Source organism: Heteronotia binoei, chromosome 14 (genome assembly GCF_032191835.1).
Source record: "Heteronotia binoei isolate CCM8104 ecotype False Entrance Well chromosome 14, APGP_CSIRO_Hbin_v1, whole genome shotgun sequence".
Lineage (NCBI taxonomy): Eukaryota > Metazoa > Chordata > Lepidosauria > Squamata > Gekkonidae > Heteronotia > Heteronotia binoei.
The window spans coordinates 2,426,286-2,439,079 of NC_083236.1; the positions used below are offsets into that span (position 1 = coordinate 2,426,286).

The following is a 12,794-nucleotide window of genomic DNA, read 5'->3' on the forward strand; positions in this document are numbered from 1 at the left end:
CCATCCATCCATCCATCCATCCATCCATCCATTTATCTATCTATCTAAAAACAACTGTTTCCAAGTTCGTTTCACAAACTTTTCCCTGTATTCTAAAAACAAAGTAACTTACAGTTTTTGGATTTCAGGCCATAATGTGTTCTGCAAGAGATGATCTTCTGTGGGAGGTTCTGCAAGAAATATGTGCTTTGAAACAGGGGGATTTCTCAAACCCTCCCCTCCCCATTCATCTGTTCTCTTGCATTCCAATTCCAAAATTTTGCTTTAGAAATCAAACTACATACAAAACATGTTCCATACCTGTAAGCCTACGAGGCTGGAAATAATTTTCACAATACTGACTAGAAGAATCAACCTTTTCCTCCCCTTCCGTTGTCTGAGCTGCAATGTTTTCTGCAAAGAAAATAACATGGAAAAGATGGGATAGCTACAAAATTTTACACAAAAATTATTCGAAGCCTAGGTTAGAGACGTGCAAAAAACCCCAAAACTGGTATTTTTCAGGTTCAGGTATACCAAACCTGGAAAATATTGGTATGGTATTCAGATTCGGGAAATCTGATTATTTTTTGTTTTGCTCCATTATGTAATTGAGAATCGATCCAGGGATATTTGGTGCTCTTGGGGGGGGGGGCTGTTTTTTGAGGCAGAGGCACTAAATTTGCAGTGTAGCTGCTGGTGCCTCCCCTCAACCCCCCCGCCAATGTTTTAAAAAGACTGAACCAGAGGGTCCAATTCTATGGGCCCCCAAAGGTGCCTCCATTGCTTTCAGTGGAGGGGGAAAGGGAATTTAAACATACCACATTCTCTTTAAATGCCTTCTGAGTTCACTTGCCAAATCTCTTTAAATGTATGTTACATGTTAAAAGGTAAATTAGTTAGATGGAAAAACTTCTGAGAAAGTAATGCCCTCTTTTTGACCCAGGCTTATATAATAGTGACAATTCCAAATAGGCAGCCGTGTTGGTTTGAAGTACTAGAACAAAATAGGAGTCAATTGCACCTTTAAGACCAACTTAGTTTTATTCAGAATGTAAGCTTTCGTGTGCATGCAGGATCTGTCCGTGCGGCCTGGAGGAGGTTGATACTGTTCCCCATCTTATTCTGAACTGTCTTTTCCACACAGAGGTAAGGTACAAACTTCTGCGGAACCACCTAATGTTAGCTGAATCTTTAAATCAGGCCCAAGTCATGCACTTCCTCCTAGGGGACGGGTGTGATCAACTTTCCCTGGATCTTGCTAAGTTTCTATATGTTTCCGACCTTGACAGGAAGAAATTTAACACTGCTTGTATTTGAATGAAAGTTGCCCTTAGTTAAGTATTGCCTATAGCAGATAATTTTATTACTACTTTGATGGTTGTACATAGTTATTATATTGTTATGTGATATTTTAGCTTGGTGTTGTGATGTGTTGTACTGTTATCGATGTGTTGTGTTGTTGTTATTGATTGGCCTAGAGCCGTATTAAACTGACTGATTGACTTCGTGTGCATGCACACTTCTTCAGATGAAGAATGAGGTACAGTAAGCAGAACCACATATAGCTGGTGGGGTTTGGAATGCCAAGTGGTATAAAGTTAAAAACCAATAGTAGAATAGTAAAATTAACAAATTCAGAAAACCTTTGATCTGGGTTGCATATAATCATCTTCCAACATTATATATGCCATTAAATGCCAACAATGTGTCAAGTCGGCAGATTCAATAACGAGTCTTTGTTGATAACAAAGTAGCTAGTTTATTGATATCATGGTTCTCGACTACAAGGAGATTGAAAGACTAAAGATCCTACAGTAGAATGCAATCATATAAGGTACACTTCAAAGGGATTCTTGAGGGAGGGGTACTATGCAGGGCACATTCACACACTGATGTTACAATTTCGTTCTCAGGCCTGCTTTGGCCTTGAGCGTCTCTTTGGCTCCAACCTCCCCCGATGCCCAGCCTGAGAAGGCCCGATAATCTCTTTCACATATTCCCATTTCAAAGCACAACTACATAACAAAGGAAAGGAGGGGGGGTGAGGAGAGTTCAAGCTAGCAGCATTGGCATACAGTATGGCTTTACCCAGGATGCTTCTCTCCTGAACCAAAGATTGAGTACAGGCCTGACCAGAGTTAAAGCAGATTTGACACAATGCCCTTCAGTTCTCTAAATAGGGCAAACAGGACAAACCCTCCGCCAAAGTATAAATGAACACAAATCTGACATCAGGAATTACAGAACTGAGAAACCTGTGGGGGGACACTTTAACCTTCCAAAGCATTCAATGGGTGACTTCAAAGTAGGTGTTTTACTGCAAAGGAACTTCGAGAACAGAATTGAGAGAGAAATTGCTGCATTACAAATTATTATGAAACTTGGAACAAACACCTCCCCAGGACTGAACAGGGATATTGGTTTTTTATCTCATTACAGATGCTAAACCCACTCTCAGAACTTCAAGAACAGAATGGAGAGAGGAATTGCTGAATTACAAACTATTATGAAACTTGGAACAAACACCTCCCCAGGACTGAACAGAGATTTTTTTTTTTTAATCTAAACCCACTTTCACCAAGTATGGCGATATTCCAAGTATTCCAATATGGCGATATTCCAATACTATTCCACAGTATTCCAATGTAGTTCTCTTTTAGGATAGTGTATCAGAATAATGCTTTTGTATTGACATACTCAAACAAGGGATATTGGCTGTTTATCTCATTACATATACTAAACCCATCTTCCACTATATTTTAATGTATTTTTCCTAATGGCAAACTAGAATGACATATATATTTTGTCAAGTAGACGGATTCAATGACGAGTCAGAGTTGCTACAAAGACTACGTTTATTGATAGACTGTTACTTTGGCTCAAGCCCTTAGATTGAGAAGAATGAAACCAATACATTGATACATGAATTTTAAGATACACTTCAAAAGGATTCCTACGGGGAGGGGAAGCAGGGGAGCATTCACACATAACTACAAAGATACATTCCCAGGGTGTTTATCAAGCCTTTTGGCCTTGTATTCTCTAGAGACTCTTCCTCCCTCATAAGGCTCTCTGGGAAGGTGCTGATTACGTTGTTCTCAACAATTACCAGTCATAAAGGAAAAAAGGGGCCAATAAAGGGTAATAAACTAGCAGCATTTGGTTCATCATGATTTTACCCAGGCCTGCTTGTGACAGGCCAAGAACCCATCAGTCTTTGGTCAGAATCAATCGACATATTTATGTTACATGTTAAAAGGTAAATTAGTTGGACAGAAAAAACTTCTGGGAAAGAAATGCCTTCTTTTTGACCCAGGTTTATTAGCAATAGAATAATTAACAGGCATTCTCACATTCTGACATGTTACTGTTCTATAGTTTCCCATGCTAATGCAACCCAGATCAAAGGTTTTCTGAATTTGTTAATTTTACTATTCTGCCGTTGGATTTTAACTTTGTACCACTTGGCATTCCAAACCGCACCAGCTATATGTGGCTCTGCTTACTGTACCTCATTCCTCAATAAAGTGACAGACAGACATTCTCACATTTTGACATATAGCTGTTTCATTGCTTTCGTATACTCATGCTACCCAGATCAAAGGTTTGCTCAATTTGTTAATTTTACTATTCTGTCATTGGATCTTAAATGTGTACCATTTTGCATTCTGAACCACTGCCTACCAGCTCTATGCAGCTCTGCTCACTGTGCTTGGAGCACACAAAAGCTTCCCTTCTGAATAAAACTTAACTGATGATAAGAGTGGCAACACACCCAGCACTATTACAACCGGTTGCATTCCCACATTCTGTTTGGGGAAAGGCTGCCTGCCATTGATACTACGGGATCTTTTGAGACTGCCCCTATTGAATGTTGTTATGCTATTACTCTAATACAGAATTTTAGAAAATGGCCAGAGGTAACATTTGCATCAAAAGGATGTCTGCTGCTGTGATTAAGTTTTTGGCAGTAATTTTCAGTAGGGAAGGGGATCCTAAGGAGTTGATTTCTGAAAATGGGGCCCAAATTGCTTCTTTGGAATTTGAAACTTTGTTTTTGTGGAATGAAATATTACACATAGGAGGTCACCCATGTGCTATCTGCAAGGTAATGGAGAAACTGAATGGTTTAATAGAAGTCTGGAAGTTAGCTTGCAGACAGCTGAATTGGAAGGATTGCTTCTATGACTGATTTTTTGTAAGCATACAGGGCAACAAGGCATGCTACAACACAAAGATCACTGGCAGAATTATTACATGGGAGAGAGATGCATATTAAGTTTGTGGAATTTTAAAGGCAAGGACTGATGTAGCATTGGACTCTGAACTAAAAAAAGAGTGGATCAGAAGCAAGAGAAGTATAAGGCTTATGTAGATAAAACAGAGTCGCTAAGGATGTTAAATTTGAATGTGGCTCATTTGTAAAAATAAGACCACCTGAGATTTTGAGAAAGGGGGAATGTAAAGTGGGAGGGACAGTGGCTCAGTGGTAGAGCATCTGCTTGGGAAGCAGAAGGTCCCAGGTTCAATCCCTGGCATCTCCAAAAAAGGGTCCAGGCAAATAGATGTGAAAAACCTCAGCTTGAGACCCTGGAGAGCTGCTGCCAGTCTGAGAAGACAATACTGACTTTGATGGACCAAGGGTCTGATTCAGTATAAGGCAGCTTCATATGTTCATATGAACCTCTAGCAATGTGTGAGTTGTCCTTTTTATCATATGTTCATATAAATTTACTTTGCTTTCAAGATTGTGGAGAGGAAAGGACCATATACTTATAAATTATCAGATGGACAGGTGTATGGAATACTTCTTATTTGGTACCTCTGTATCCAGGTGGAAATGAAATGAGTTTTGAATTAGAAGACTCCCCTTTGCTACCAGTGATCCAAATTGATGTTGGGCCTGTTCATGTCGTCACTTGGGAACCTCAAGTATGTCTTGAGAGATATTATCACCACCATTATCATCATCTCAAGAAGTACCATCAACTGTATCAATGGAGAAGAAAGGAAGAACGAGAAAACCACCTGTCTGGATGAAGGACTATGTTATGGACTGAGAAAAGGGGGAGATGTGGTATATGTTTCTTTAAGAGGATTGTATATGTTAGGAGTGGGGAGTGTAAGTGATTACAGCTGTGAGGTGTGTTTTATCCTTGTGTGACTGAGCATGACAAAGACTGCTTTGAGGACTAATATGGAGGTATCACTTATGATATAACAAATTACTCTTTAGCATAATTTTGTTTAAGGGAACACAACCACCATCTACAACTATTTGTGATTCATCTTAGATCAAGGGTGTCAAACTCATTTGGACCTGACATAAATGGAACTTTTGGGGGCCAGCCATGCATGTCATAAAATGTAATGCCAGGTAGCAAAAGACAAACACAATTAAAGATTTTTTTTACTTAAAATACAAACATGCTTAACACTCTTGTGATATTTTGTTTAAAATTGAAAGGTCGAGGAATAATGGGATTTGGCAATGCAATTTTTAAAACAAAGTATCAAGAGAAAGCACAAGGATTACAGAAGAAACTAAAAATATAAAATGGTCTGAGCCTAGGAAAGCATGAAATGGCTGGGCATTGCAAGCTTCTCTCCCACATGTCCTAGGTCTACTCCGATTGACCATGGCTTTACATCTCTCCCTTTGGCTGTGGGTTCCCAGGTTAGAGTACTTGCTAAGCACCAGTTCTAAGCTCCATTCAGCAGAGACATGCTGGCTCAAAGCATCAACCCTTTATTTGCAAGGTTACACAACTCCAGCAAGGAACAGCTTCTAATTGATCATATAGATGCTGAAAAGTGAAACTGAGCTCCACTTCATTAAAATACACTGCAGCACAGACAAAGCTATAAGGAAAACACAGAATGCATTTTCCGTTAAGGTCTTTGTGCCCAGATAGACTACTCCCAGAGTAGTCTATCTGAGCACAGAGATCTTAATGGAAAGTCCATTCCACATTTTCTTTGCAGCTTTGCAAGCCCAGAAGAGCTTCTTGCTGCAGCTGGCAGAGACAAGGCAGAACGGAAGATTCTTTTCACTTACCGTGAAGTCTTCCTTCTCTGTGGTCCCGGAGTGGTCCAGTCCTCACTCTTGGGATCATAGCTCCTCCTTCTCGACAGCAGGGCTTAACAAACTTGACCCGGAGGGGAGGTGCTTGATCCTCAGAAACTCAGATCATCTGCCAGCTACCACACCTCCCTAAGTATAACTCCAACATAAATAGGAGAAAGGAAACTTCCAGGGAACAAAAACACAACCCTCTCCTACACATATCCTGAGCCCCTGTCTAAAGGACTCTATGGCGGAAAAAACCCAAACCTAACAGTGTACTACACCAGATTCAGTTACGACTCCCAACCCCGAGGTCCCAGGTCAAAGCTGAAACCCGTTAGACACAACTGGGTGGGTAGGACTGGACCACTCCGGGACCACAGAGAAGGAAGACTTCACGGTAAGTGAAAAGAAACTTCCGTTCTCCAGTGGTCCCAGGAGTGGGCCAGTCCTCACTCTTGGGACGTAAAAAAGCCGTGTCCCAGGGCGGGCCTCTCAGCTTTGCCCAGAGACCACGTGTTGGAGGACTTTCCTTCCAAATGCAGCCTCAGCCGAAGCCACCTTATCAATCCTGTAGTGCCTAGTGAAGGAGTGAACCGACTTCCAAGTAGCCGCCTTACACACCACCTCCAGGGAAGGAAAAGCCCTATAGGCCGCTGAAGTAGCAGCCCCTCTAAGTGAATGAGCCATCACCCCTACCGGGGGCTCCAGTCCTGTTGCCTTATAGGCCTCACTAATGCACCCCCTGATCCACCTGCTAATGGTGGAGGCCGATACCTTGCGCCCAGTGTCTGCAGCCCTGAAAGAAACAAACAAGGAATCAGACCGGCGAAAGTCCTTGGTTCTGTCCAGATAGAAGCTAAGGGCTCTACGAACATCCAGACAGTGCCATGCCTTCTCCTTCTCATGAACCGGATTAGGGCAGAAAGAGGGAAGCACAATGTCCTCTGCCCTATGGAAACGGGAATTCACCTTTGGCACAAAGGCCGGATCAGTGCGGAGCACAACTTTATCCTGGTGGAATACACACAAATCCTTATGGACAGAGCCTGAAGCTCTGACACTCTACGCGCCGAAGTGATACCCACTAAGAATACCACCTTAAAGGTGAGCAACTTCAGGCTGCATGATGCCATAGGCTCAAAGGGCTTGCCACAGAGCGCCTTCAACACCGTGTTCAAATTCCACGATGGAAATCTATGTACCTGCGGTGGATTAATCAAAGCCACCCCCTTCAGAAACCTCCGGATGTGTGGATGTGTTGAAATAGCATTGCCCTTCTTAGATCCCCTCACTGCTGCTATGGCCGCCACCTGTCTGCGTAGTGTACTGGTACTAAGGCCTTTCTCTAGTCCCTCCTGTAGGAAAGACAACACCACAGAGACCGAGGCCTGTAGAGGACCTTCCCCTTTAACCACACACCAGGCATGAAAAATCTGCCAAGTGACATTATAGCTTCTGTTAGTTGAAGCCTTTCTAGAGGACAACATGGTGTCTATTACTGGAGTGGAATAACCTAGCCTAACTAACTGCTGCCGCTCAATCTCCAAACAGTGAGCTGAAACATTTCTGGTTGCGGATGCTGCAGGCAGCCCTGAGAAAGTAGATTCCACCTCGTAGGAATCTGCCATGGCTCTACTATTGACAGTCTTTGCAGTTCCGGGAACCAGGCTCTCCGAGGCCAAAAGGGGGCCACCACAATCACCTCCGCTTTCTGTTCCTGGACCCTCTGCAAAAACCTTTGGAGGACTTGGAACGGAGGAAAGGCATACAATAGAGTCTTCGGCCAGTCTGAATTTAGAGCGTCGATAGCAACTGCTCCTCTGCTTCTTGTCCTTGAGAAATACTGTGGCACCTGATGATTGTTGTCCGACGCAAACAGGTCTACACTCGGTGTCCCGAATCTTTGACAAATCTCGCGAAATGTCTCGTGGTGAAGTGACCATTCCGACTGGTTCAGCGCCTGTCGGCTCAGCCAATCTGCCACCACATTGTCTTTTCCTGCCACGTGTGTGGCTTTGATGGACAGAAGATGACCTTCCGCCCACCTGAAAAGGGCCTCCACTTTGTCTTGTAGCTTTCTGTGCCTGGTGCCGCCTTGGCGATTTACATAGGCTTTTGCCGTCATATTGTCTGTTTGTATCAGGACGTGAGTCCCGACCACCCATTGTCTCATGTGAAGCATGGCCAGACGTATGGCTCTCAACTCCAGAAGGTTTATGCTTTCCCTGGCTTCCTGGTCGCTCCACTGACCCTGCGCTACTGCTCCTGACATGTGGGCTCCCCAACCAAAAAGACTGGCGTCTGTGGTCACTACCACTCTCTTGGGTTCCCGCATCTCCTGCCCCAAGGAAAAAAGGCCGGGAGCCTGCCACTACTCGAGGGCTCTCGATAGGTCGGCTGGCAGTGTCAGAGAGATCGGGCTTCTGGCACCTATTTGCTTCTGAAAAGGTAAAAGAAATTTCTGAAGTGGCCTCGTGTGAAAATGTGCCCACTGAACTATGTCCTGGCACGAGACTAGCATTCCCAGTAATTTTGCCAGTAGCATCAGTTTGACTCGCTTCCTTTGCTTGACTTCTGCTATCAGCTGTAAAATCTTTGTCTGTCTCTCCGGAGTCAGAAAGACCTTGTTCTTGTTGGAATCGATCTGAACACCTAGGTGCATCAGAGACTGGGAAGGAAGCAAGAAACTCTTCTGAAAGTTTATGACGAACCCATGCGCCCTGAGCAGCCTAGGTGTTTCTTCGTCTGCTCCGCCGACGGGGCCTTGACCAGAATGTCGTCCAGATAAGGAAAAATCGACACCCCCTGTAACCTGAGGGCTGCCACCAGAGCGACCAGAACTTTTGTGAACACCCTGGGAGACGACTTGAGCCCAAAAGGCAAGGCTCTGTATTGGAAATGGCGCCCGTCGTAAGAGAAACGAAGAAACTTCCGATGACCCCTGGCGATTGGGATATGAAGATAGGCTTCCGACAGATCTATGGAGACCATGAAGTCCCCCCGCTGGATGGCAAGAAGTATGGACCTCAGTGTCTCCATCCGGAACTTTTTTGTGATAACCGACCTGTTCACCCACTTCAGATCCAGTATCGCCCGAACATCCCCATTCTTTTTGGGTACCGCGAAAAAGACTGAGTATGTGCCTTGAAATTTCTCTGACGGAGGTACCGGTTCGATGGCTTCTATCGAAACTAGATGGTCGATGGCTAGCAGTAGTGTTCGATGCTTCTCAGGAGACTGTGATCTTTGTACTTCCAAAAAACGGTGTCGGGGGAGGGAGTAAAACTCCAGAGAGTAGCCATTGGTCACTGTGTCCAACACCCATCTGTCTGAAACTGTTTGATGCCACACATGGGAGAATCTCTGAAGTCGTCCCCCTATCTGACTTGTGTCCGTGGACTCCTCCCAGTCACGCTGAGGTGAGCTTCTTTTGGCCTTTAGCGGGCTGATTCTGTTTCCCCGTGAAGGAAGGTCTACCATCTCTAGGCTTCGACTGCCACTTTGTTCTGTATGGCTTGAAGGATGCTTGGCTGGACTCTCTCCTATTGCCACGAAAGGACTGAAACCTTTGTCTCGTCCTGATATCTCGTCGTTTGGATGGCAGAACTTTTTTCTTATTTCTGTCCTCAATAAGGTATCTATCCAAACCTTCTCCAAAGAGTGAGGACCCTTTAAACGGAACTGCAGCAACCTTAGCTCTAGCCGAAGGATCCGCATCCCAATTTCGTAGCCAGGTATTTCTTCTGGCCGTAACGCTACAGGCCATAGCTCTAGCTGACAGCTGAAGTGCTTCCAGAGTAGAGTCTGATGCAAAAGCCGTGGCTAATGTTATCTTTTTAAGAGAGTCCTTGACGTCCTTAGGCAGGTCATCCCTCTTAGCCAGGTCAGATAGCCAAATATATGAAGCTCTACAGAAGAGAGACGTGGTGGCTGACACCTTCAAGGAGCTGGCCGAGGCTTCAAAATCCCTCCGCAGAGCCTGCTCAATGCGTTTATCCGTAGGGTCCCTTGGCATTCCATCTGCATCCATCGGGAGTATGGAATTAGAAGCCAAACTATTGACCGGGTCATCCACCACCGGTAACTTCAGCCTCTTAGCCGCCTCTGGGATGAATGAAAAGAACTTGGAAAAATTAGAAGATACTGTTTTCGGCTTGGCCGGGTGCTCCCACTCTGACCTGATAATAGAAAAGAAACCTGACGGCAATGGCACCTGTAGGGGTTTGGCCCCTGATTTTGGAATGATGTCTTCCATACCCAAAGGAAACTCTGTATCCTCCTCATCTTTGCATTTGGGGGTGTACTGAATCTGCAGCGTTCTAATCACCTTTGGGAGTAAGCATGTATACACGTCCGCAGGAAAAAGTTTGGAATGAGTAGAGGCTACCCCCTCCTCTTCCTCAGAGAGTTCCCCAGTATCTGGAGATGAAGAGGCATCCGATAAGTCAGAATCCTCTTCCTCTTGATCAGAGGGACAGGAGCGTATCTCTGTCCTGCTGCGCTTAAGAGGTCTAGGGAAAAAACTTTCCTCTTCCTTATCAGCCTCTAAGTGTTTAGTCTTGGATGTTCTTTTGAGTGGGGGGGTTGGAGTAGCCACAGAGGCTGCCTGGATCTCCTTTCTAACCAGTTCTTGTATCCAGGATAGAAGATCTGACTTTGCCTCATCTGCAGAAATATCATCATGATGAACTTCTGTCCTTTCTTCCTGTGCTGGTGAATCAGCCAGCTCCAAATCACAAGTGCCCTCCTCCATTACAGCTCCCTTGGGGAATCTGGTGGAAGCGGCCATCTTAGAATGTATGGCCCTGCAATAACAAAAGAAGGCACAACCAAAATGGCTTCCTTTCCTGCCAAAATAAGCCCCTCCATACACTCCTTTCCCCCACCAGCTCAACACTGGGATCCTCTCAACAAAAAACCAAACATTCCCTTGTTTTGTTTCCTTCCCCTTTTCCCAATGGCCAAATAGATAGCCAGACCTCTCTATACCAGAGAGGCTAAGGGATAGGGAATGAATGGGAGGGGGGAAAGCGCTGAAAACCAAAACTAGCTGCCAGTAGCTCCCAACATAAAACTTTCCTCTTCTGGAGGCTTCCTGGGGATGGGATCATAAGGGCTAGGTCAACTGACCTCCTCTAATCCCCCACCACTCTGCAGAGCTTTCCCAATGTAAGCCTTACCGCTGCTGGGTTCCAAACGCTTCTGCCTCCGTCGTTCCAGGAGGGCTGCGTGTTAACACGAGTCCTCTCCCAGCTGCTCGCTCCCTCTCTCCTCCTCTTCCTTAATTCCTTTGTCCCCAAGGCCCCTGGGTTTGCCAGAGTGCCTTTGCAGGGCGACTGGGAGAAGGAACGATCAACAGCCTTCGGCACGTCCACCAGACTGGAAAGAGCAGAGGGAGGGCTTCGCGCGCGCGTGCCTCACTCCGAGGCTCCTCTGGTGCCGTTGGAAAAAACACGGGAAGAGATCCTCCCAGAACGGCCACAAGAGGGAGCTCTTGCCTTCCCTTCTGCCTTCCAGGAAATTTTCAATACGTATGTTCCTCTTCTTCTTTCTTCTTTATTTCTTTCTATAATTTACCGGGCCAGGAGCCACAAAGGGGCTCTATAGCAAGTCCTGCTTCGATGGCAGGGCTAAAGAAACTGAGTTTCTGAGGATCAAGCACCTCCCCTCCGGGTCAAGTTTGTTAAGCCCTGCTGTTGAGAAGGAGGAGCTATGATCCCAAGAGTGAGGACTGGCCCACTCCTGGGACCACTGGAGAAAGAGCTGGGAACTTTAGTAGCCTTGGAGCTTCAAAAGGTGAGGATAAGAGTAGAAGGTGGGGGGAGAAAAGAGCTGTGGGCCTGATTAAAGCCCTGGGCATGCCGGTTCTGGCCTGTAGGACAGACATTTGGCACCCCTAACTTCAATTTTCTAAGAAGTACATCAGCGGCTCTGTCAATTCAGCTACCTTGGGCACCAGCTGTGAGCACTTCATTAGAAGAATGCTACCAGGGGGATTGTTACAGAGAATTCAGTATGCAGCTTACTTGCCAGAACACTCCTTTGTCCAGTAACTGGCACACAGCACCTGCTCTCTCGGTCATATCATCATGTTTGCTTCCTCTCCTGTTAAGTCTACTGTAAATTACTGACTCTCCTGCTTCCATTAGCTTTGACTGATCCTTCAATATGTAGAGGCTACCAATCCCTGGCCCTGAGCCAGATGGCCCAGGCCAGCCCCACCTTCTCAGATCTTGGGAGCAAAAGAAGGTTTTGTCATTCTGCTTCTTTTTTCACTCTGTTCATGACATATCACCTCTGACACCTTTGCCTGACATTGTTTCTCATTTGAGGGATCCCAGTCCTATTACATTGTTTGTTGGGCATCTATTTAACTATCTGGCTGCCTTGTGTTAGAGTGCCTAGAGCAGGGGTGTCGAAAATGCAGTTCGAGGGCCGAATCAGGCCCCTGGAGGGCTCCTATCAAGCCCCTGAGCAACTGGCTGTCATCTGCTTCCTGCTCCCTCTCTCTTGCTTCCTTCTGCATAACAGCTCGCTTGGCCAGGCTTGCTCAATTGCACAGGAGCTACAGAGCAAAACCTCTATTTTCTGCACTGGCTGAGGCTCCTCCCTTGGGGAGGAAGGGGGGAGGAATAGCTTGCGCTGCCAGGCTCTGTCCATCACACAGCAGAGCCACTGAGCTAAGCCTCTCTTCCTTCTATTGGCTGAGGCTCCCCCCCCCCCCCGGTTCCCTTGGGGAAGG

The 12,794-nt window shown here is 45.5% G+C and overlaps 1 protein-coding gene across 1 annotated transcript in view; it reads right to left on the reverse strand.

The window, feature by feature from the left end:
- The window catches only part of ELP2 (elongator acetyltransferase complex subunit 2), a 73,200-nt gene that overhangs the window by 29,989 nt on the left and 30,417 nt on the right, over nt 1–12,794 (reverse strand). Inside the window, exons 12-13 of the mRNA XM_060254519.1 lie at nt 301–393; nt 113–170 (exon numbers count right to left, since the gene is read on the reverse strand). Of these exons, the coding sequence (XP_060110502.1) occupies nt 113–170; nt 301–393 (151 nt within the window). The remainder of the gene's footprint in view (nt 1–112; nt 171–300; nt 394–12,794) is intronic.